The sequence below is a fragment of the Cornus florida genome, unplaced genomic scaffold, assembly GCF_030987335.1.
Source record: "Cornus florida cultivar Cherokee Brave unplaced genomic scaffold, ASM3098733v1 CherokeeBrave_3.0.0_Hap2_Chr09, whole genome shotgun sequence".
Classification (NCBI taxonomy): domain Eukaryota; kingdom Viridiplantae; phylum Streptophyta; class Magnoliopsida; order Cornales; family Cornaceae; genus Cornus; species Cornus florida.
The window spans coordinates 63,548,697-63,573,991 of NW_026775579.1; the positions used below are offsets into that span (position 1 = coordinate 63,548,697).

Here is a 25,295-nt window from a genome sequence, read left to right on the forward strand (position 1 = left end):
GAATCTGTGTTAGCTAGATTCTTTCACCATCCCACCAGTAAGCCACCATTCATCACTCTTAATTTCTCTCTCTTACATATTGATATATATATATATCATAACGCTAGGGAGAGAGCCGGGGGAGATGAGCGAGGAAATGGGTATAAGGGGTTAATATGCACATATGGGTGGGGTAAAATGGAAAGCAAAAGGGTAAAATAGAATTTTTATATTTAGTTTTTGTCAAAAGATGGTCAGATGAGCATATTTGCACATTTTTTTAATTTTATGAACTAACCTACACATTTTTAAAAGGTAAGAACTAGTTCTCCACAAACCCTATATATCAAAGGGGTTTTTTTACACTTAATCCAACATTTAAATATATAAGCAGATGGCCAAACAATCTAGACATCAATCTATGGCGCTCCACTTTTTGCTGTTCTTAGGTGACTGAATAGTATTCTTAGTCAAAAGTGGACGGCCACCCACTTCGGCCGGTGTGGCGTCTTGTGTACTGCATTTCATTTGTTTACACAAAATTAAATGTTACCCATTTGGCCGACCAAAATACAGTTGCACCTATAAGGGCAAATGGGACCAACTACTCATCAAAGTAATGTAATAATAAGAGAGTCACACACATCTGACTAAATTTAATTGAATAAGAAATAACACCATATTCAATGGCGTCATCTTCAAGATATAACAAGGGTCAATTCTAAGACAGGAGTTCATGATTCCCGTGACATTTCCAACTTTTCATATCCTGTTTCGAGCCATCTATAAACATCCTTTTCAATTTCATTGAACCGTGTATCCAAATTCTTCACAGAAAGATCAAGCAAAGACTCGCACACAATATTGCCCCTAATTGAGCTCGAACATCGAGTTCATGCCATCTACAGTGATGTCCATTGGTAACCCTATATCCAAATTTCATCCCAAAAGAAGGGGTTTGATTAAGACATGGAGACATGGTATAGGTTTGATTTTCATACCATTTCCCAGAAAATAGTACTGTCCTGCAGAAATAATAGAGAGCTCCAACGGCACATAAATGTAACTTCATTTCAGCCGCTTAAAGACCAGTAGTGTGGAAAAACACAAAAACAATTACAAAATGAGTGGTTCTGATGATAGTAGTTGAAGCAGTTGTACTAGTAATGGAATATATAGCATTTATCAGGAACATCTTCAACTATACAGAAATCTTTTCATAGTTACAAACAAGCTATAATGCTTTACAAATTTTCAAAAGAAAAAGAAACTATTAACAATAATAAAGATGCCGAAAATAAATTAATATTACCTACAAAAAAAACCTAGTAAGAAGATTCTACAGTTAATCACGAAACAAAATCAATTCCTCATATAACTTCCAATTTATTTACCAGAAAAATAACAGGACAAAAAAAAATACACTTCCAGCTTTCAGAACCCCAAACAGATTTACAAGGTCAATCAAATACCACCACCAACTTCAACAAGTTGCTTGTATGCTTCTCCATAATTTTCTACTACGATACAAAAGCCTATTAATCCTCTGAAGTCCACAAGGAGCATCTGTCATTATGAAACAATTATTTAATCAGGCAGGTGATGAAATGTTTGTAACACAATTTATGAACTCAGGGAAAGCCTATTTGAGGTCCAAAAAACTGCGAATGAGTTAGTAGCGTAATGACTGCAGTCACCGACATTTGGACCGAACTCTTCACCTACATCAGTTGTGTTGGAGAATTGCTGGGGGTTCCGAAAAACCTAATAGACCAGTTCTCTCAAGACACTAATAAAACCCGATTGAAATTCTTGTCCAGAGAATTAAGAATATCAGGAAGCACCCAAAAATATATAATATTTTAGTCAGTCCCTCTGTTACAACAACACAACTAACACATTTTAAAGAGATGAGGACCACCAACCGTCACATTGGAGGGTCCAAATACATCGATATTGGAAGAGAAATTTAACGTTAAATATTTCTTGAGACATTGAAAAATATTATAAATTATAATAAACTATAGCTAACCCATGAAGACTACAATATTGATGGAGATGCAAGAGCTGCACATTGTTCTTACCTATACTTGGAGAAGGGGCAAACAAAAGGGCGATTTTAGGGTTTTCCTATTTTTTTTTAGGATCAGTAATATTTACAAGTTATTTTCATTTTTAGTATTTAAATTTTGGCAATATTTCCTTTTAGCTATTAACTAGGGTTAGGTTTGCCTATAAATAAGGCCTTACGTACTTATGCACTAGGGCATGCAACTTTCGATGATTATTGAATATTGGGCATATCGATTACAGAGATTTTCTCCACCCTAGTTCTTCTTCTCTCTCCTCTCCACTTGACCCTAAATCAGTTTAGTATCGGAGCATTCTTATCCTAGATCAGAAAGTACCTAAACATTTTAATGAGAATCCACCTATCATTCGAGATATTGAGTGATATCTTTTTGTTTTGCAAACAGCTAACACAATCCTTCTGAAAGGATTATTGACATAGAAGAATTTATTAAAAAAAAAAAAGAAAAATGAAAAAGAAAAAGGAAGAGTAAATCCATATAAAATAATGGTTCAATTACTAGATCAAAAGCCACACTCTTTAAGTTTTGCTACGGTCCCTAGTCACTTAATTTTAATGGTTTAACATATATAAGTATCAGAGGTATCAGAGGAGGTGATTTGCATACCAAAATTAGATGATTTGATGAGTTGTAAGATAGCTTATAATTAGGGATTCCTTTCCAATTTAGATGATTTACAGATTGTTTGTAGTTAGGAATATTATTTGTGGATACCCAAAATCCTGGGATATAATTGTCGTAAGCATTCCTTGTATAGAATAGTAAATATTTGTTAGCATATATGATAGTCACGATTTATGGAATGACTTACCATATTAGTATAAATTTGATTATGCATATGTTAACATATATGATAGCCATAATTTATGGAATGGCTTACCATATTAGTAGAGATCTGATTTAGCTTTGATTTAGTTTCTTTTTTTGTAATATGAGCATGTGTTTTTATTTTATCTATAAATACTAGAGCGGTGAATGAGTGATTGATATCATTCAAGGCCTTGCATATTATAAATCTCATTCAAACTTTTTACATATTTCTCTTCTCTTTCTTCTATATTATATTTCTACTTAGTATTAGAGTCGGGGTGGTCCGACTGCAATGAGGGCATTGCGAGTTCGGCACCCACCCATTCAGAAACAGTCTGAGGAGACATGGTTGTTTCTTTTTTATGGTCTGAGGAGACATTGTTGATTCTTTCTTCTACATTGTTTAAACATATTGTATAAAGGGGACTGGTTTGAGGAGATATTGTTGATTCTTCCATCTACATGTTTTAAACATGTGAAGGGGAATGATCTGAGGAGACATTGTTGGTTGTTTACGGTCTAAGGAGACGTGATTGGTTGTTTACGGTCTGATGAGACATTATTAATTGTTTATGGTCTGAGGAGACATTTTTGGTTTGTTGATCAACATTTTTAATCAAGTCAGATTTGCACTCTGCAACTTGTAGATTCTGAAGAAGAGTGCTAGCAAGACCGTGTTTGAAGATGCGTTGTCCAAGTTGGGTGTTTCAAAAATTCACGCACCAACTTGAGGGGGAGTGTTAGCATATATGATAGCCACGATTTATGGAATGACTTACCATATTAGCATAGATTTGATTATGTTATGTTAGCATATATGATAGTTATGATTTATGGAATGACTTACCATACTAGCAGAGATTTGATTTAGTTTCTTTTCTTATAATATGAGCATGTGTTCTTATTATTTTATCTATAAATACTAGAGCTGTGAATGAGTGATTGATATTGTTCAAGACTTTGAATATTATAAATCTCATTCAAACCTTTTACATATTTCTCATCTTTTTCTTCTATATTGTATTTCTACTATATTATTATATAAAGGAAGTCTCCCGAAGGGAAAGGCAAACAAGTTTTTTTCAGAAATTCTCTTTGTTCTCTTTGTCTTGTCATGGTATCAGAGCCTAGCTTGATACAAAAGACGTTCTAAGTTTCTTTTGATAAGATACATCACAGTTTTGTTAAAAACTATGGTGTCTTGTTGCTAAGGAGTTGCAACATTTTGGTGACAATCTTGGTTTGAGTTGCAGTCAAGAATTGCAGTTAGTATCATCTCAGGTTCTCATGCATCTATTCTCTTTTGTTCGAGTCTCGTTTGAAGTTTTTTTTTTTTTTTTCAGAATGTTAGAAAAGTCAGAAATCTTGCCCATTAAATTGAATGGGAAGAATTATTTTTCTTAGGAGTTTCAATTATGTATGTTTGTTAAAGGGAAAGAATTGTGGGGACATATAGATGGATCAATCCCAGAACCAAAAGCTGGGACTGAAAATGCTAGCATAGCTAAATTGGAGTCTAATGATGCCAAGATAATTAGTTAGATTTTTCTAATATTGTACTCAATTTGCGGCCTTATTCCAATGCTAAAGATATGTGGGGTTATCTTAAAAAAGATTTACAATCAAGAAAACTCTGGGAGGCGTTTTCAGCTTGAATTGGACATATCTGAATATTCCCAAGGGAATATGTCAATTCAAGACTATTATTCTGGATTCATGAATCTTTGGACAGAATATAAGCAACTAATTTACGCTACTATCCCAAGTCAGGGGCTACCATCGCGCCAAAAAGTGCATGAAATTACTCAAAGAAATCAATTACTTATGAAATTGAGAAGTGATTTTGAATTTATTCGCTCAAATCTAATGGCTAGAAATCCTTCTCCATCATTGGATGTGTGCTTTGGTGAACTTCTCCGAGAAGAACAACGTTGTTTGACTCAAGCTGCAATTAAACAAAAAAGGTGTTGGCACCAATCCACTAGATGTAACTTATTGAGCTCATGCTAAAGGAAGGGATTTGAGAAAAATACAATGTTATAGTTGTAAGGAATATGGGCATATGTCTGGAGAGGATGTCGTGTGAGAAGGGATGTACGTGATTTTTGGAGAATTGTCCCACATTGCGTATGGTGGTGCATCTGGAAGGAGAGAAATAGTAGAATGTTCGAAGGGAAGGAGTCGTCTACGGCAATGCTGAAACTTTACATTCTTTGTTCTCTTTTCAATTATGTGAAGAGGAGTTCTTGCTCCTCTTCTGATGATTTAATTATTTTCTGGATTCTTTGGCGCCTTAGCCCCGGTTCCACTTTTGTATTAGGGACGGGTTCCCCTTTTGAACGCCTTTTTATTATTATTATTATTATTACTTATCAAAAAAAAAAAAAAAAAAAAGAATATGGACATATAGCCAATCAATGTAAGAAAATATTCTGCAACTATTGTAATAAGTCTGGACATTTAATTGTTGATTGTCGTAAGCGACCTCAAAATCGAACGACCCAAGCTTTTAATGTTACCACCGCAGTGGGTTCTCACTCTGCTACTACAGGCTATGCAGCCTCCTCAAGCTTTTACTGCTTCTAGTTCCTTAACTCTAGAGGTAGTGCAACAAATGATTCATTCTGCATTTTTTGCTCTTGGTCTCACAGGTAAAACTACCTCCTCACCTATTTGGTATGTTGATTCTGGTGTTCCAATCACATGACCTCTTCCTCAACACATCTCACTAATGTGAAATTATATGTGGGAAATGTGCAAATTCATACTGCTAATGGAGAACATCTTCCTATTAAGTCAGTTGGTGATATCCCTCATTCTTTGCCATTACATAATGTTCATCATACACCAAGTTTGACCTCTAATCTTATATATGTCGGTTAATTGGTTGATAACAACTGCAAAGTCTCATTTTCTACATCTGGATGTATTGTGCAAGATCAGGAGTAGAGGAAAGTGATCGGGAAGGGACATAAATGTGGAAGGTTGTTTCCTCTAAGCTTGTTTAGCTATCCCAGGAATAAATCTTTGTTTTCGTTATTTTGTCCTTATGTGGCATAAATGATTGGGGCATCCTAATGCCAAAAGATTGTTGTTCTTGTTGAAATCTGGTTCGTTTTCTAATAAAGACCTTGTTTCTTTCAATGATGTCTCATTTGATTGTAGTAGTTGTAAATTGGGTAAAAGTAACACTCTTCCTTTTCCAATTCATGGTGACATTACTACAAAATGCTTCGATTTGATTCATACTGATGTATGGGGGAATGCTCCATTTCCCTCTCATTCTTGTCACACATATTTTGTTTCCTTCATCGACCATTATAGTCGACACGCATGGATTTATTTTTTGCATTCTACATCTGGAGTTTTTAATGCCTTTAAGCGTTTTTTGGCTTGTATAAAAAATCAATTTTCCACATCCATCAAAATTCTTCGTTCCAATTCCGGAGGCGAATATATGAAAAATGAATTTCAAAATTATATTCAAAATGAAGGAATCATTTCCCAACGAACTTGTCCATCTACTCTTTAACAAAATAAAGTAACTGATAGGAAAAATAAGCATCTTTTGGATGTTACTCGGACCCTACTTCTTGATGCATCAGTACCCTCTCATTTTTGGGTGGAAGCACTTTCCACAGCTGCGCATCTTATCAATAGATTGCCTTCTCCAAAGCTTCATCATCAATCTCCATATTATCGCTTGCATCAAGCTTATCCCAACTATAACCAACTGCGTGTTTTTGGTTGTGTTTGTTATGTCCATCTACCTGCACAAGATCGAAACAAATTATCTGCGCAATCTGCTCGTTGTGCAGTTCTTGGGTATGCATCTCATCAAAAAGGTTTTTTGTGTTTGATCCTTCTGTCCGTCGCATTCGTGCCTCTCGTAATGTTGTCTTTGTTGAAAAACAATATTTCTTCAAATACTCATGTCCCTTCTCCTCCGTCCTCCTTTTCTTATCTTCTTGACTTTACTAGTAATCCTTCCGTTTTCACAAGGTTGAAACCTGGGCTGGTTTATAAGCGACGAGGTAAAACAACAATTGGTGCAGGAGAAGGTCCTAACCGTGACTCCTCTCCATCTCCTGATCCAAGTCCACAACCGCCTCCTCTTCAAAGATCCACTCGCCAAACCAAACCTCCAAATCGCCTGATTCTTATGACCACTCTATCATCAAAATCTATTCCCAACTCATATTCACAGGCCATACAACATTCATGTTGGAAACAAGCTATGAAGGAAGAATTGGAAGCTTTAGGGAGAAATCATACTTGGGATATTGTTCGTTGTCCTCTTGGTCACAAACCAATTGGTTACAAATGGGTTTACTCTGTTAAACTTAGATCTGATGGCTCCTTAGATCGATATAAAGCTCGTTTGGTCGCTCTCGAGAATGGGCAAGAGCATGGGATTAATTATGAAGAGCTCCTATGGCAAAAATGACAATTGTTCGTACAGTGCTTGTTATTGTAGCTTCTCAATCTTGGCCACTTTTTCAAATGGATGTAAAAAACACCTTCTTACATGGTGATCTGAAAAAAGAAGTCTATATGAGACTTCCACCTGGTGTCACAAGCAATTCCACATCAGATGTATGTCATCTACGACGCTCTCTTTATGGCTTGAAACAGGTGCTACGAGCTTGGTTTGAAAAGTTTGGTAACATTATTCGTCAATTTGGCTTTTAATCATAGTAACAATGATCTTTCTATGTTTCTTCGTCATCGTGAAACTGGTATCACCATTCTCCTTGTATATGTGGACGACATCATCATCACTGGTACATATACAGTAGGCATTCAACAAGTATAGGCTTCTTTACACTCTTCTTTCCACATGAAGGATTTTGGAAACCTCGCGTATTTCCAAGGCATTGAAGTGCATCAGTCAGGTAATGGAATTTTTATTAATCAGCACAAATATGCCAAAGATCTTATTGCTTTGGCTGGACTCGAGCACTCAACTCCAGTAGATACTCCACTTGAAATTAATGTCAAGTTTAAAAAAGATGAAGGTCAACTACTCTCTGATCCTACGACATATAGGCGACTAGTTGGGAGCTTGGTTTATTTGACAATCACAAGACCAGATATTTCTTATGCAGTTAATTTGAAGAGTCAATTTATACATCAACCTCGAAATCTTCATCTTGCAGCTGTTAAATAGATCATTCGCTATTTACTCGGCACTCCAGAGCATGGGTTATTTTATAAACCTGGTTCATCCCTCCAACTTACACCTTATAGTCATGCTAACTATGCAGGTTGTCCTGATTCTCGTCGATCAACAACGGGGTGGTGCATGTATCTCAATGGCTCCCTAGTGTGAAATGTAAGAAACAAAAATGAGTTTCAAAATCTTCTACCGAGGCAGAATATCGAGCCATGTCTTCTGCCTGTTCTGAAATTGTTTGGCTTCATCATCTTATATCTGAATTAGGTTTCTCTCAATTAAATCCTACTACTCTACATGCTAATAACACAAGTGCCATACGGATTACAGAAAATCCAGTATTTCATGAACGGACTAAACACATAGAGGTCGATTGTCACTGTATTCGGGAAGCCTATGTTAATCATCTCGTTACTTTGCTTCATGTGTCAACAGATTTCCAAACTGCACATATTTTCTTTAAAGCCTTAACTAAGACTCGTCACCAGTTCTTAGTTGACAAATTGATGCTTGTGGATTCACCAACATCAATTTGAGGGGAGGTATCAGAAGAGGTGATCTGCATACCAAAATTAGATGATTTGATGAGTTGTAAGATAGCTTATAATTAGGGATTCCATTCCAATTTAGATGATTTATAGATTGCTCGTAGTTAGGAATATTATTTGTGGATACCCAAAATCTTGGGATATAATTGTTGTAAGCATTCCTTGCAGCGTTATTAAAGGTGCGCCTAGGCTTCAGGCTCAGGTTTAGCGCCTGTTGTCATCCCAGGCTCACTGATGTTTACTAGGCACACGCCTCAGTTGCGCCTCGTCCTGTGTGTGAGGGGCGCCTAGGCGCGCCTCACTGATATTTGTTTAAAAAAATACGATTGTTCTATTTCTTAAGCCAAAAAGGGTACTTTTGGCAACTTAATAAACAAAAAAGAAAGTTCAATCATATTATAGAAGGAACTTTTGTTCAAAAGAATAAAAAAATAAAAATGCCCAAGAGTCAAAGTGTTAACCGAACAACGATAGAATGAGATTGTGAGATGAAGACGAAGACGAAGCGCTAGTTGTAGAAATGAACGACGAAGCCACGTCAGTTCTTTATTTCTTTTCTTTTCTTTTTTTCTTGTTAACAAATTTTTTTTTTTGTTAACATATTTATTTCTTTTTGTGCTTTGTTTTGCCATTCAAAAAAACACAATTTGCTTTGCCTTTCAAGAAACAAATTTATGCTATGTTTTATGGTTGTTGGATGCTTGTATAATTGATGGATTTACTTTTTTATATTTGATATTAATTTTTAGAATATTGATATGACTTATGAGATATGAATGTTATTATGGTAGTTTAAATTTTCATTGTGCGCCTCACTTCACTCAGGCGCGCGCCTCGCCGTGCGACTCGCTCCTAGGCTCCAAAGGGCCTCTAGCGCCTTGGTGCGCCTTGGGCCTTTAATAACACTGATTCCTTGTATAGAATATTAAATATTATTATATAAAGGAAGTCTCCTGAAGGGAAAGGCAGACAAGTTTTCTTCAGAAATTCTCTTTGTTCTCTGTCTTGTCAATAAGAACTGTGTGTTAATTGTTGTTCATCACATTCTCCTAGAATTTTATAGAATTTTGTATAAAACCTTGGTATACCAACCTAGAACAGAACTCTTGGTCTCTAATTTTAGATGCATAACCAATGGGCCAATGGCCTAGCGGTATCAACCTCTTACTTCCCAAAGGGAGGTCAGGGGTTCAAGTCGAGGAGACATTTGTGTGTGAGTACCAACTAGGAAAAAAACAAAAAAAATTAGATGCATATAGCCCTAAGAGATGGTCGGGGTCCTTGAAAGTATGAAAAAGATTTGTCAATTTTCAAATATAGAAAAGAATATTGTCAGTCACCTGTGCAATTAAGTACGACCAGATTAGCTCTGTGCACATTCAAACGGATGTAGGGTTCCTTCGCTAAACTCGTGCATTCGAAACCGCTCCAATAGCTCAAAGGGCCTGCAATCACATCATATAAAATATCATTACTGTTATAATTATAAATTGGTGGGCAGCAATGAATAAAGAATACAGTTTGCCATTAGAAAGTCGGTATAATAGTGCTGCATGAGTGCTGCATGATAACCGACACATCATTCTATCTGAAGACTCATACAACTCATCACAAAGTGGAACGGCTTCATGGATCCACATTATGTGTCACCATTAGGGGTGACAATATTTGACACGACACGCTAACACGACACGAGATAAGAGGGTTCGGGTTTGGGCTAATCGTGTTCGTGTCGTGATCGTGTCGACACAGATTGACCCGCTAACTAAACGTGTCATGTTCGTGTTTGACCCAATAAACACGATTATGACACAAATAACCCGATTAACTAAGCGTGTCAGATAAACATGTCGTGTTTGTGTAAAAAAATGACCCATTTAGCTAAACGTATAGAATAAAAATGTCGTGTTCATGTCAAAAATGACTTAAACGTGTTTTTTCGTGTCATGTCAAATCTTGATCCATTTATTAAACAGGTTACGCGTGTCGTGTCGTGTTACCCGTGTAATAATCGTGTCGTGTTCATGTCGAGGGTCTTAGACACTATTAATAATCGTGTCTAAGACCCTTGACACGAACACAACACGCCAACACGAATTGCAACCACTACTCACCATCATCAGTTGATTCGTTGTAAAGCTGTATCCTCGGTTAAAATCAAGAGTTATGTAATTCTCACAACCTACCAGTTTCTATTTTATTTTTTTATTTTTTTGGGAAGTACAACCCACCAGTTTCTCAGTAGACAGACATGCTTAATTAATGAATAAGTTATATATGACTACAAGACAACCCATACTTTATCGTATATTATGTTAGGCAACAAAGAAGCAACAAGCAAGCAACATGAGAGAAGAATGAGGAGAGAGAAACATTAATGTTGAGATAGGAAAGGCAACAGAATAGAACAATTAGAAAGGTGTACTTTCAGGAGAATTAAGTGATAACAAGATAGGAGAAAACAAGTCAAAACTGATTAAGATGGTGTTGCCATGAGCAACTCCAATGGGTGGTGTGACTCGTAGTAGAAAGTCTACATGGTAAGTGAGTTGAAACTTGAAATAGCAAAGAGAGAATCGTTGGCATATTATTTAAGCGCATAAGGAAGTACAACCAAAGAAGAGCCAAATGGCAAAAGAATGTGTTTAATCTAGAAATGAAGGCCTCAGGCTTTGACGAGTTGAGCTGCTTCTACATGTGCATGTGTTACAAATAGTAAAACAGCACAAGACAAAAGATATAATCTTCATTGGCATCATAATTGAAATCACGAATATCGTGTATAGAGCGTGGCATAATAATATCTCTGCAAAAAAACAAAATTCGATGAACTTACAAGATTGCTTCACGATTACGGCATAATCTGCGCTGATTGGTTTCCATAATATCTAACACATTTGCAGTCTCTGGTCCAGTAGCTCCACCACTGACAATGGATGGGACAGATGCACTTGGAGTCCAAATCTGGAACCATATACTACTTTCAGTTAACTGTTTAACCTTGATAGCTGCATCCAACAACAAATCCCTTCACCATACTAACCTTTATAGTGCTATCAATCCCACTGGTGGCAACAACGCAATCAAATGGATGGCACTGCACACAGTTCACAACTGTAGAGGAAAATGGATGAGACATTGACAATAAACAAGAGAGCACAGAACATTATTAGAATCCATTTTAATTTCATTGGGGGCAGGAAGGTAACATGTTACCAACTCCATCTCCATGAAGCACTTTTATTAGTCTTCCAGTTCTCTTTTCCCAGATAAACCATCTACCATCATCACTTCCACTAGCAACATATTCACCTGCAATTCAGTAAAAGATAATCCATGAACAAACATTCATGACAAAAGAGTGTTAACTTTGAACTCTAATCCTGCCCAGGTGACATCCGGGAAACATATAAATCGCATGGTAGCAAATGGATGATAGCAAATGGCAATCAATAAAGCGGGCAACCATAAAGTTTCTATATGGTGGTAATGGACAGAAAATGTGTAACAACATCACATCCGCCAAAAACTTCATTATTTTAACTCTGTCTTGTCGTTTCACTTTCCAATGTAGGCACTCTTCCAGCAGTACAGAAAAAAGAAAAAGAAAAAGAAAAATAATAAATGCAACTGCAAGTTCAACTATATGGCATTTGTTCTAACCGCTTCCTCTCTTTTTTCGAACTGCAATAGGCGTGTTTCACATGACTTTTGAATATGCCAATAAGCCAAAAGTAAAAAAGATGATATGCAATACCCAAAACAAAATATACCTCTCTGGCCGAGAAAACTAGCCTGTTTTATATCAGTCCCTACATTACAGTGGCCAACATATCTCTGCTTCATATCTATCACCGACTCAGGCTGCAAATATGAGCATAAAAATGTGAGTTTAGAGGCAATATTAAGATGATTAAAGAAAAACATACTTACTTTACACACATATACATAATTTGAAGGTAGAATGAACCAGAATAAATAAGAACCACCGCCTCATCAAGGAATAATTATAAACATTACAAAGAAATAACCAAAAAGTGGACAAGGAAAAACATGTGCTCAACAACCTCGATCACTTGATATGGTACGCAAAAATTTTCCTTTTTGCAATGATACCAGTTACATAAGGGACAGACTGATAAGGGCAAAATGATGAAGATTAATAGTTCAAAACTAAAAGCTTCACCTCTATATTTATTAATATGGAGAGAGCTGAATGTAACACTGAATGTTTAAAAGCAAAATCAAACCTGATAAATCGTTCTATCATTTTGGGATGGAGATATAGATGATCCACAAGAGCCATTTGCACAACTTGCCTCGGTAGCTGAATCACCTCTTCTATGAATTCTCAAATTCAAACTCCCATGAAGAATGTTGGATTCAACATCACGCCCTTCATCACCTGATATGGACGTTTCAAAATCCAACTCCAGCTCTTCATCGTAATCAGAATCTTCTCTTTCAGACCTTGGACCATCTTGTGAAGCATCACTATTTGCCTCTGAACGGTAAAGTATTTCACTCAATGACAGTACTCTTCCAGCTCGAGGTTCTGACACATGTGTTCCGTCAGTTGCCTTGCTAACTTTCTCAGCTTCGGCTATCAAAGGAAGCATGAAGACAGAAGCACATATAATTTCAAACTTTAAGAGACACTTACTTTGATTTAAAAAAAAGAAAAAGAAAAGAAGAATTGAATAGAAATTGTCACATGTACAAAGTCAATATAATAGCACCAAAAATGGGGTGCTTCCTATCATGGCAAGTATACAAAAGAAACAACTAAAATGAAAAAAAATTAAATCACACAAATTTAACAAAAATTATTCAAAAGATAGAATAATTCTCTCCTTCCAATTACCACGCAGAATGCATAATGGGGCAACATCTCAAACCTTCCTAGTAACCATTCGAACGTATCCACCTTCCCAATTCTCCAACTAGTATCCAACCAGTTTATGCATTAACTCATGCAATACCAAAGACACCACATCTCCCTGGGAAACTCATATTGAAGTAAGAGGTGACTAACACTCTCCCTCATGCTCTTGCATGTAAGTATCACCCTCTTCCTCATATTATCTATGACCAAGATGGCTTCACAAGCCACCTTCCACACAAAGAAACCATTTTTAAGACGGCACCTAGAGTGATTCCAAGGAAATGGTGTACCTCCTCTATTGCTAAGCACTTTTAAAATGATTTGCCACTCAATTTCCCATCAAAGCTCCCTATCACCCCATAGAACCCACCATCTCACCCAGATTAATGACCCTACAACAATTCAAGCAGAGAACTCATTGTATCAAACTCCCAATCCAGGAACGCTATATGAAAAGTGAGTTACTATGCCACCCTTGAGGAAGGTCGCATATTTAGCAATTGATGCCTCCCTATCCAGTATCCACAGCCAACCTGGAGGACTCTGGAATCTCTCCTTTAAGGCCAACTCCCATTCCAAACAGCATACCAAGATCTAGTCAAGTTGAATGATGCAACTCTTCTTCCCCCTAATTCTCCACCCCACCCCCATATATACATATATAAATAGTGAGAATTCCACGTTCTTTTATGCACAGTACTCGATTTGTGGTCATTTTGTCCCCATAAAACTTATCTTCCTTTGATCGGATCAAGTACTTATCCCACACAGGAAAATCTAGCTTTCTTTGGAAAACATAGCTAAACACTCCACCTCTAACACTTGTAGGATCTAACCAACTGGAAAGACAAACCCAACTAGAGAACTTCTGTTAGGTTTGTAGCAAGTACAAAGTTTAGCTAAACACTTACTAAAAAAGAATTCCAAAAGCTATGAACCAAAGACATGCATATTCCAGCAAGGTAGTAAAACAAGTCATGTTGATTGTGATTGACTTGAAAAAGCTCGCTGAAGTCGGGCATCAATAAAAATTATTTTATGTAGTTAACAATAAGGAAACGATAAGACAAATGCAACAAATACATCACTTCATTACAAATGTGTGATGGCGACCACACAGAGAGGCGTTATTTCAATAATAGATTGAACATCCACATCTCATCACTGCACCTGTGCTGACGTGCAATAACTGTATGGCTTCCCACTTGAGGATAAATAAGATGCGCAACATATCAATAATGCATTGCCACTAACCTGTAGCAAGATGCTTTCTTAAATTCTCCACCCTTTCTGCAACTTCAGAATCAGATGGAGCAAAAGTTAGAGCCGCAATAGCAAAGTCTAGAGCTTCTTTATGTTTACCAAGCTGCAATAAAATAATAAACAAGGACTAGTCACAATTTTAGAATGAAAAAAAGAGAGTACTTCAGTTCATTATGGATGAAGCCTGAAGGCCCAGATGCTGGGAATTTTCTCATACAGTGACCTTCAAAACAGTATGACCCATAAGACAGCCTGGCCCTGTAAATGGGCTTAAACACAGATTTGGAGGTAGCCATGTGTCATGTCCTAAACTTGCTAGGGAGGGAAAAAAAAATAGTTGAACTACCAAGAGTTTGAAGAGGGAAATAATTTCTTCAAAAAATTCTGAATTAAGTCCCTTGAGAAAGTAAAATAAAATTCAATTCATTTTAATTTTTTATATTTATTTATTTGTGCTAGTGCAATCCATCAACTGTTGATCCCAACTACCCTGCGAACAATGTCACACCCCACAAAAGGCCCTAAACCTGTATAATGTCACACCCCACAAAAGGAGGTTGCACCACACGAGCGCTGACGACTCTACATGGCGTCGGTGTGGCTAGAGGAGAGTTGGGTTCTTGAATGTTCCATATTTGTGTAGAGAAGTATGAAGTGTTGGAGAGAGATGGAAGGTTCTAAAATATTGGAGAGTTGTAGATATTGGGGGAGGGTAGAATGTTCTTAAATAGTAGGGAATTTTGTAGTGTTGTAAATATCTAGAACATTCATGTGGAGAGTTCCAGAGAGTAGGTAGAATGCCTACAAGTAGGGTGAGAATTTCATTTGTAAGGAACAATCTCGAAGAGTGGGAGTGAGCCACAAGTGTATTCTCTTTGTTTTGAGAAATGATAATAGAATTACTCTCTCTTGCCAACCAAATGCCTAAGTGTGAGAGAGTAAAAGCCTAGTGGAAAGCGTGATACATTCGGTATATTTTAGTACCTAAACAATAAGCAAGGCAATGAATTGTTCAAGATGGTGTATAGGTTAATTGTATAAAGTTTAACTTACCTGCGATAACGCCTCTGACTGTATAAGAAGTGCCCTTACCGAAGAAGAATCAATCCTCCTAGCTCTGTGGCAATCTCTTATAGCCATATGAGCATCATTTTTCCACTTCCGCTAAAAAAGAAATATAATTTACTACATTCATTGCTAAACCTCAAACTAATAATAAGTTAAATTTAAATTCTATAAGTCGAATCACAAAGTAACTTAAAAGACCTTGAGTAACAAGGCTGCGTGTATACACAAACATTCATGCATTAGCATTGATCCAATCTCAGAACCATGACCGTCCAAAACTTCATTGCAAGCCTCAATTCCATAGAAATAATTTGTATCCTCCTTCAAGGAATTTTCCGCAATTTGAACCAATTTTCTGCACTTGTTAAGCTGTAAAAACGGCGCTCAAAATGATATAGAAGGAAACGATAGAAAAGAACAATTTGAATTGATAAACAAATCCCTATACCAAGACCAAAGAGGCATGGTTACTAGAAGAATAATGAAAAGTGAAAACACAAGGACACACCCTGGCAGCAACATTGCTATTCGAAGGAAAACCATCCGAGAGGACACTGTAAACTGGTGATTGCAATTCTACCCCATTAAGCATGGGAGTAAAGCTCACAAGTTTTGAAGAATCTCCCGAGGTATATTGCATTGCACTTCCACCAGCTGCAATATGATGCAAGTATAGAAGCATATAAATTTTATTAAAAGATCCAAACAAAAAACATGAAATTTAGCTGAGCAAAAAGTAGAATTGAATGCTATCCTTGCAGGCAATCAAGGAGGGTATTTCTACATCTGATAACAAATAAATTTATTTCATATGGCCAAAGGGAGAATATTAATAATGGCTAATTTTTCCCTTACTATCATTTTACATCTTCGACTATATTCATCATGATGAACCTACTACCTCTTCACAAAGAACTTTACAAAAGAAGAAATTTACAAAATTGGCACTGGATATAGATGTATTCTTCTCCACCAGGTATGTTCAACCAATTGTGCAAGAACAAACAATGAGGAACACGGTAAAGAAAACCAGTCAAATCTTTTTCTTTTTTGTTATTTTTCATAGTAAAAAGCACCTGTTCATGCAGAACAGTAATTTAAAACTTTTTATACCACGTACAGTTTTTATGTAGGTTTTATATACCCCTACAGTAGAAATAAATGAGTACCTCACTTGAGAAGATAGAAAACAAAAGAATGAAAGTATTATTATAAATAATCATGAAGTCAAAATTGTTGATTGCATCAAATACCATGATTTACATCCATTAGGTATACATGCTCTCCACTGTAACTAAGAAGAACCTCTTCTCCATTTGGACTAAATGTAACGTGAGTTAGGTGCAAGCTAGAACGACCCTGCAAAGAAAAGGAGAGAATGTTAGAACAGCAGTAAGGCTGTTTAGACTTTGGCAAAGATATATACATATATATTTCCATTTTTTTCCATGAGAAAGTCAACTTTTATTGAAAGCTTCCGGTCTGAACTTAAAGAAGAACTAAAGAAAACATATATGAATTGATTAACTATTAGTATTGAGTTCTGGCAGAATTAAAAGAACAGAGTACAGGACACTTGAATCACATTCAGACTCACATGCAAAGTCATGACTTTTACACATTTCACTTTCCCATTCCTAAAACATCATGTCACAAGAGTGGAACAAATTTCAAATCAAAGCATGAATTTCAGTAGGAAATATTTCTCTTCACTAAACATACAAAAAAACACACTACCAATCATGTGTTCACACACACACACACACACATATATGTATTTAACTGCATCTGTAAAAAAACACGAGTATTCAAGTAACTGTTGTCAATTTTACTGGCAATATAATTGGCAGCTTATTTTAAAGTCTGAGCGCACTGGTTTCATTCTGAGACTTTTTATCTTTTACATAATTGTGGCACACATACGTTATGGCCCTATGGGTGCTTGAGCAGATTTCCCCCACATACTAGTCCAAGCATTAAGATTGTCTCAAAATAAAAGGGGATAATTTCTGAAACACCATGCAGCAGGACCATTTATAGGGCGAATTGCAAAAAACTCCCCTTAACTATTACCCATTTGCAAAATACCCCTTATAAATGTTTTTGGCAAGAAACCCCTCTCAACTATGAGGGGGTGATTTAACTTACCTCCGTTTAATAATCTTCTGAGCCAATTTTTTTCTGACCAAATTACCCTTACATCTGGGTCTAGCTTCGGTTGGATCTTCACCAAGTGAGAAAAAAATAAAAAATTTAAGGCACCTTTAATTTATTTATCACCATTGGAAGTGCTTTATATTTAATTGTATGGTTGATGTAGAAACCATTTTGAGAACTGATTTTTTTTCAAAACACAGCTGCCTCTAATTTTGAAGTTTGCCAGCCATTAGAGAATATAAGTCCATGGAGAACGAGCATGTTGATGGAAAAGCGACCGAAAGATCTGGAATTGATCTTGCGTAAGTCCGAGTAATGAGTAACCACTTTCTTTTGATCGGTCCGAACTAAGCCCCATGATTTTTTCCATTGGTGTTCTCCATAAATCTCTTTTTTAAGTAGAATTTCCAGAACCATGATGCTTATCCTAGGATATCTGGGTTCAAAATAGGATTTGAAATTATAATCAGAGACTAATGGGCCTCAATTATTTAGATTTTTAATTCTTTCTTCCAATGGCTCTATTCTTTAGGATTTCATCGGAGTTAATTATATATGATTTGAAATTATAATCAGAGGCAGTGGTATGTTTTTCATTCTTTCTCCTAAAATTATGTCTGGTTGGTAAGGGAGCCGACTAAAGTAAAGAAAACAAAAAAAAGTGGTAGAGATGAACAGAAAAAAAAATATATATATATATATATCAAATCAATCAGTGGAGAAGACCCAAATGAAGCAACTAACCCAAAGGATAATTTGGTCAGAAAAAATTAGCTCACAAGATTATTAAACGGAGGTAAGTTAAATCACCCCCTCCTCATAGTTGAGGGGGGTTTCTTGCCAAAAACATTCACAAAGGGGGTTTCTTGCAAATGAGTAATAGTCAGGGGGGATTTTTTGCAATTCGCCCCCATTTATATTATGTCTAGTCAAATAATCAATACTTTTACTTTTCTTCTATCAATGGTAATAATTGCACTCTTAGTTGCACTTCTCCATCTTTAGATGACATGCCAACACTAAATCCTTATGCTACAATGGCTTTGGAAGATTAATAGTCACTATAGAGTTCAGAACACAGGTAATTGTGGGATGGAAAAGGAAACTCGTGAGATAACCTGTCATAATGAGTATCATCTCAAAGTGTTCAAATTCGGTGCAACACTGACATGGTTAACAAAGAGAATTAGGTTATTATCAAGAGCTATTTTCTCGAGAAGTTTCAGCAACCTTTGCAGGACATTTTCCCAGGCACATTCCCATCAAATCAGGTAGCGGCAGATTACCTAAACACTATTTCTTTGGATGCTACTGGCTGGAAAAAGAAAACCTGATGATTCATGAATCAGAAACCCACAACACCACCTTGAGCCGACGATGGAGAATTAAATGATGAGTTAGAAAAGGAATAAGCTGAAAGGGAAATTAGCAACTCAAACCATCTCCCTACCCAAAGAAGCTTCCAGGGTTAAAATAAAAAACTGATGATGATTCATGGAAGGACTAATGTTACATCAACATGACATTGGGATGGAATTAGGGTGAGGAAGAAGCGGACATGCACATTTGGAAATACATTATGTATGTAGTTCTGTGATTTCCTACACGTGTATGGAAAGAGAGTAGCTTTTCCAAGTTCTCTTTTTTGTTTAATCTATTCATTTCCGGGATCCCCTCTTTTCACACCAATAACAGCTTGTTCGCTGTCCTCATAAAAAACCTAAAAGCACATTAAAATACTTCAAAACCACCTGCCTTATTAGCACTCTGTTCAAATATCTTTATTATTATTATTATTTTTATTAGCAGTTTTTAGCCTTTTATTAGGTGTTTTATGTAAGATCCCTATAATCATGGAATCATGTAGATAAGATCTCCATAATCATGGGATCACATAGATTTTGGTATATTTCTTTGAATTGGTTTCCTTTCTTTGTACCCCATTTTGTATATAAATATAACTCTTGGCCCTTGGTTTGAGTAAGCCAAAACCCAAAACTTCTTCTTTTTGGTATCAGAGCAAAAACATAAAAAACTTCGCCTCTTCATCTTCATTCCCCAACGTCGCCACCTTCTCCCTCCTTCCCTCTTCTCTCCCTCACCTCCGACACACCTACATCCCCCCCCCCCCCCCCCCCCAAAAAAACCCTCTCTCTCTTTTGGTGTGGCAACCCCAACAGAGGCTTGCGCACATAGTAGAGGAGTAACCCTTTGTTTATGACTCCTTTTTTTAGGAGAATTCCCTTAGGTTGTTTATGACCTAAAGGTCCTTCTGGGTTTTTTTTTTTTTTTTTTTTGTGGGCTGCCGGTGTTTGTTCAATAGCATATTTGGAGGAAAGCACCGATTTTTCCAGTCTTATTTTTTTTCTTTCCTCCCTCTTTGATGTGTGGACCAGCCTTATTTTGGTACTATGAGTGATTCTAGGAGCCAAAAGGACACTTTATCTTCGGCAAAACATACTCCGGCGCAACGGGTTACTAGTGTGCTCTTAAATGGACGAAAAGTCATATCTTGGTCCCGTTCTCTTCAACTCTATATTAGAGGGAAAGGGAAAACTGGTTAGTTTTTAGGTCTAGTCAAGGAACCGGAAAAGACGGATACTAAATATATTGCATGGGACATGGACAGATGCACCATTCTAGGTTGGATCTTCAACTCAATGGAGGAGCGTATCTATAATATGTCTAGGTTGGATCTTCAACTCAATGGAGGAGCGTATCTATAATATGTTAATGTTTCACAATTCCGTTTTTCGTCTGTGGCAAGCCCTTAACAAAATGTATGCCCACTCCCGCAATGACGCTCGAATCTTTGAATGTTATCATGAGATTGCTCATGCATCTCAGGAGACACTCAAGCTGTCATTATCAGAGTATTTTGGGTACCTCCAGTCTAGGTGGGAAGAATTAGCACAATATGAGCCTCCCCCCGACTTCTCTGAAAAAGCTACAACTCTTTTGGTCAAGAGACTGGACCGCCAACATACCTACCAGTTTTTTATGGGTTTACGATACGAGTATGATGCTCTTAGAACTCAGATCATAAACCCCTTTCCTATGCCTGATTTATATGTTGCTTTCGTTACTGTTGACCTTGAGGAGCATAGACGTCAGATCTCTCATCCAGTAGCTTTACCAAAGACTCCAGTTGATTAGATGGCTCTTGCCACTAATTATAGACTTTCAGAGGGAAAAGTTATTTGTTTTTTTTCCTAGTTGGTACTCACACACACATGCCTCCACTGAAGTTCGAACCCCTGACCTCTCTTTGAGAAGTAGGAGTTTGGTACCGCTAGACCACAGGCCTGTTGGTGAGAAAAAAGTTATTTGCCAATGTTGTGAAACCACGAGTCATGTAAAGGATCGCTGCTTTCATCCCAAGCTAAAGCATAAATTTTCTCATAATTGTCCTTCTGGCCGTGGCCGCACTGCCGCAATAACAGGTACTATTGGTGGGTATACTACTCCACAGATTGTTGTCCCTCCTACTTCAACTCCTCCTAGACCATCTTTTCAGAACTTTAATCAGTTACAGTCCCAGATCGGTCACCTTTAGGAGCAGTTTGGAGCTTTATCTACCAGGGCTGGCTGTTCTACTCCCACGGCTACTATAGCTACAGGTACTTCTTCTGCTTTTCATGTTAAAGCGGGAAAACCTACTTAGGTTCTAGATTCTGTAGCCAATGATCACATGACTGGTGAGTTGTCATTATTTTTTACTCTTGTTATCCCTGTTAATCAAGTTGTTTGTCTAGCCGATGGGTCACCCACCATTATTCGTAGTAAAGGAGAACATCTATCCCCTGATATTATTTTGCCATATTTGCCATATGTTCTTCATGTTCCTAACTTTGCATTTAAACTTCTATCTGATAGCAAACTTGTCAAATCACTAAACTGTGCAGTGATTTTCTTTCCTCATTACTGTGTTTTATAGGACCTGTGTTCGAAGAGGATTTTTGGCAGGGGATATGAGCACGATGGCCTTTACTACTTTAGGGATCCTCCACCGACACCTTCTCCACTTGCTCCAAGCCTTCAAGCCTCTATTCTTCCAGTTTCTAGATCTTATGATTTTTCTTTTCAGACTTTAAATTTATGGCATGCTCGCCTTAGGCATGTAAACTTTCAGTATTTATGTATGATTTTCCCTTCATTAATAACGGCTTGTAAGGATAATAAGTTTCAATGTGAGATTTCTAAACATACTAGAACCAGATATATTTCTCATATGCATCATGCACCTAGTATGTTTGATCTCATACATTCTAATGTGTGGGGTCCTCATGCTACCGCTTTTTTGGGGCATCGTTATTATGTCACATTCATTAATGATTATTCCCATTGCACATGGGTATATTTACTTGAAAAGAAATCTTAAGTTTTTCCCTTGTTCACTCAATTCCTCCAAATGATCAAAACTCAATTTAAAACTGTTGTTAGATATATTAGGTCTGACAATGGTTGTGAATATGTTTCCAATGAGTTTCGGTCTCAACTTAACCAACAGGGTATTCTTCATTAGCTTACTTGTCCATATACCCCCGAACAGAATGGTGAGCGTAAAAACCGCCAACAAATGTTGGTTGTTCGATGTCTTTTAAGTGGTATGAATGTGCCAGTCATACTAGCACATGGCGGTTCTTACAGCTACTTTTCTCATTAATCGTACCCCCAGTAAAGTATGAAATGATAAGGCCCCCTTACAAGTGTTTCAGCCTGATATTACTCTTTTTTACATCATGCCTCGGATGTTTAGATATACATGTTTTGTTCAGAACCGTAGCCCTTCTCGTACTAAACTTGATGACAAGGCCATTAAATGTATCTTTTTAGGATACTCTTCCATGTCAAAAGGACACCGAAGTTATGATCCCGTACACAAACACATGTATTACTCTCTTGATGTCACCTTTCATGAGCATACCCCTTTTATGGTTCTAACACTATCTTATAGGAAACTTCTACTCCTGATCAAGAGGCTTCTCCTCTTACTCATCCTCTTCCTATTTTTCAAGAAGAGCCTTCTCTTGTGGTTTCCTCAGCCCCTTTGCGGTCTATTCTCGCCGCCCTCGTTCTCCGCCTCCATTGCCTTCATCCTCCTCAGATACAGGTTCAGGTACATCTCCTCTCTCTCTTTTCATTTCCTTGACCCTGTTCCTGAGTCTCGGTATCCAACTCGGGACCTCAAACCCCTGCTCAATTTGGATTCGCTTGTACAACTGATCATTCTATTTCACATTACATCTCTTATAATGGTCTTTCAGGGTCTTACAGAGCCTTTATAGGCAAACTTGATTCCATTTCCATTCCCAAAAATGTGTTTGAGGCTATGAAGGTAGAAATGGATGCTTTGCAGCATAATGAAACATGGGAGCTTGTATCTCTCCCTCCCGGTGAAAAGACTGTTGGTTGCAAATGAGTATTCAATGTTAAATATCTGGCCGATGGCTCTACTAATCGATATAAGGCCGTTTGGTGGCCAAAGGGTTTACTCAGATTCCTGGTAAAGACTTCAATGATACCTTCGCTCAAATGGCTAAATTGACCTCGATTTGTTTACTCATCTCCCTGGCTGCCTCTCACAATTGGCCTCTTCATTAGCTTGATGTGAAGAATGCTTTCATTAACGGTGATCTTCTTGAGACTATTTACATGGATCCTCCACCCGGTTTTCGGGCTAAGGGAGAGTATGTTGGAAAGGTTTGTCGATTACGGAAGTCTTTGTATGGGTTAAAACAATCTCCCATAGCTTGGTTCAGCTGCTTCTGTGATATAATTCTATCCATGGAGTTTGTTAGATGCCATTCTGGCCATACATGTTTTATCCACCGTTCCTTTACTGGTTGATGTATCATTCTTCTTGTCTATGTTGATGATATCATCATTACTGACAATGACATCACTGGGATTGCTCAAGTAAAGCTTCAATTGGATGAAGCTTTAGATGTGAAAGACCTTGGGTAGCTCAGATATTTCTTAGATATTTCTTGGGAATTGAGGTTGCTAGATCTAAGCAGGGTATCTCTTTATCGCAAAGGAAGTATGTTTTGGATCTTCTTCGAGATACGGGTATGTTTTGGTGTAAACCTGTTTCCACTCCTATGGATCCTAATCTGAAGATCTCGGTTGAGTCTAGAGATCTCCTTTCTAATCCCTCGCAATATCAGCACTTGGTAGGAAGATTGATTTATCTTTCCAACACCCGTCCTGATTTGGCTTTTGTGGTTAGTGTTGTGAGCCAGTTTATGCATGCTCCTCGTGTAGCTCACATGGATGCAGTATATTATATTCTTCGATATCTTAAGTCCTGTCCTAGACTTGGATTATTCTATTTTTCTAACAAGCAGGTTGGGCTATCATATTTCAATGATGCAGACTATGCTAGGTCCAAGACTGACAGACGTTCCACATCTGGCTTATGTACTTTCTATGGAGACCATCTTATATTTTGGAAAAGTAAGAAGCAACCTATAGTTTCGAGATCTTTAGCAGAAGCTGAGTATCGTGCCATGGCTCAGGGTACTTGTGTGATTCTCTGGCTTCGATCTTTCTTGAAGGAGCTAGGGCTAAGTGACAAACAATACTCAGACTTGTTTTGTGATAATAAGTCAGCCATCATGCTTGCTTTAGATTTTGTTCTTCATGAGAGAACTAAACATATAAAGGTGGACATTCATTTTATCAGAGAGAAGGTCCGTTCGAGAATTATCAAGTCGTGCTTTGTTCGGTCCTCTAATCAGTCGGCCAATGTGTTCACCAAATCCGTTGGTCCATCTTTGCTTCATTCCTCGATTACCAAGTTGGGCTTGATTGCTATCTTCACTCCAGCTTGAGGGGGAATGTTGAAATATCTTTATTATTATTTTTATTTTTATTAGTTGTTTTTAGCCTTTTATTAGATGTTTTATGTAGGATCCCTATAATCATGGGATCACGTAGATAAGATCCCCGTAATCATGGAATCAAGTAAATAAGATCCCCATAATAATGGGATCACATAGATTTTGAAATATTTCCTGTTTTTCTTTGATTTGGTTACCTTATTCTTGTATATAAATATAGCTCTGGACTCTCAGTTTGAGTAATAAGCCAAAACCCAAAACTTCTTCTTTTCACTCGGATACAATTCCTATAACAACTAGGACCTTCAACATACTCTAGTAACTTTGACCTTACCTTTTATCTACCCGGGGGTGGGGGAGTGGGAATATACAGCAATATTCTTAAAAAGCACTCCGTTAAAAACTAGCACTACCGAAATATTTAAAAAAAGCTTTGTTATGCATTTAAGTGTCCTAACATCAAATGGCTAT

General features: G+C 37.2%; 1 protein-coding gene across 3 annotated transcripts in view; it reads right to left on the reverse strand.

Annotated features, from left to right (window-relative positions):
* Positions 1–1,122: 1,122 nt before the first annotated feature.
* The window catches only part of LOC132274114 (protein ALTERED SEED GERMINATION 2), a 45,149-nt gene continuing 20,976 nt past the window's right edge, over positions 1,123–25,295 (reverse strand). For 2 of the 3 annotated variants that reach the window (XM_059775282.1, XM_059775284.1), the window contains 12 exons: positions 17,076–17,181; positions 16,331–16,476; positions 16,021–16,191; positions 15,808–15,918; positions 14,746–14,857; positions 12,857–13,209; positions 12,380–12,470; positions 11,823–11,918; positions 11,650–11,720; positions 11,443–11,570; positions 9,947–10,051; positions 1,123–1,545 (listed from right to left, as the gene is read on the reverse strand). In XM_059775282.1, the coding sequence (XP_059631265.1) occupies positions 9,970–10,051; positions 11,443–11,570; positions 11,650–11,720; positions 11,823–11,918; positions 12,380–12,470; positions 12,857–13,209; positions 14,746–14,857; positions 15,808–15,918; positions 16,021–16,191; positions 16,331–16,476; positions 17,076–17,181 (1,467 nt within the window). In that variant the 3' untranslated portion in view covers positions 1,123–1,545; positions 9,947–9,969. The remainder of the gene's footprint in view (positions 1,546–9,946; positions 10,052–11,442; positions 11,571–11,649; positions 11,721–11,822; positions 11,919–12,379; positions 12,471–12,856; positions 13,210–14,745; positions 14,858–15,807; positions 15,919–16,020; positions 16,192–16,330; positions 16,477–17,075; positions 17,182–25,295) is intronic. The other variant, XM_059775283.1, reaches the window with a different exon arrangement.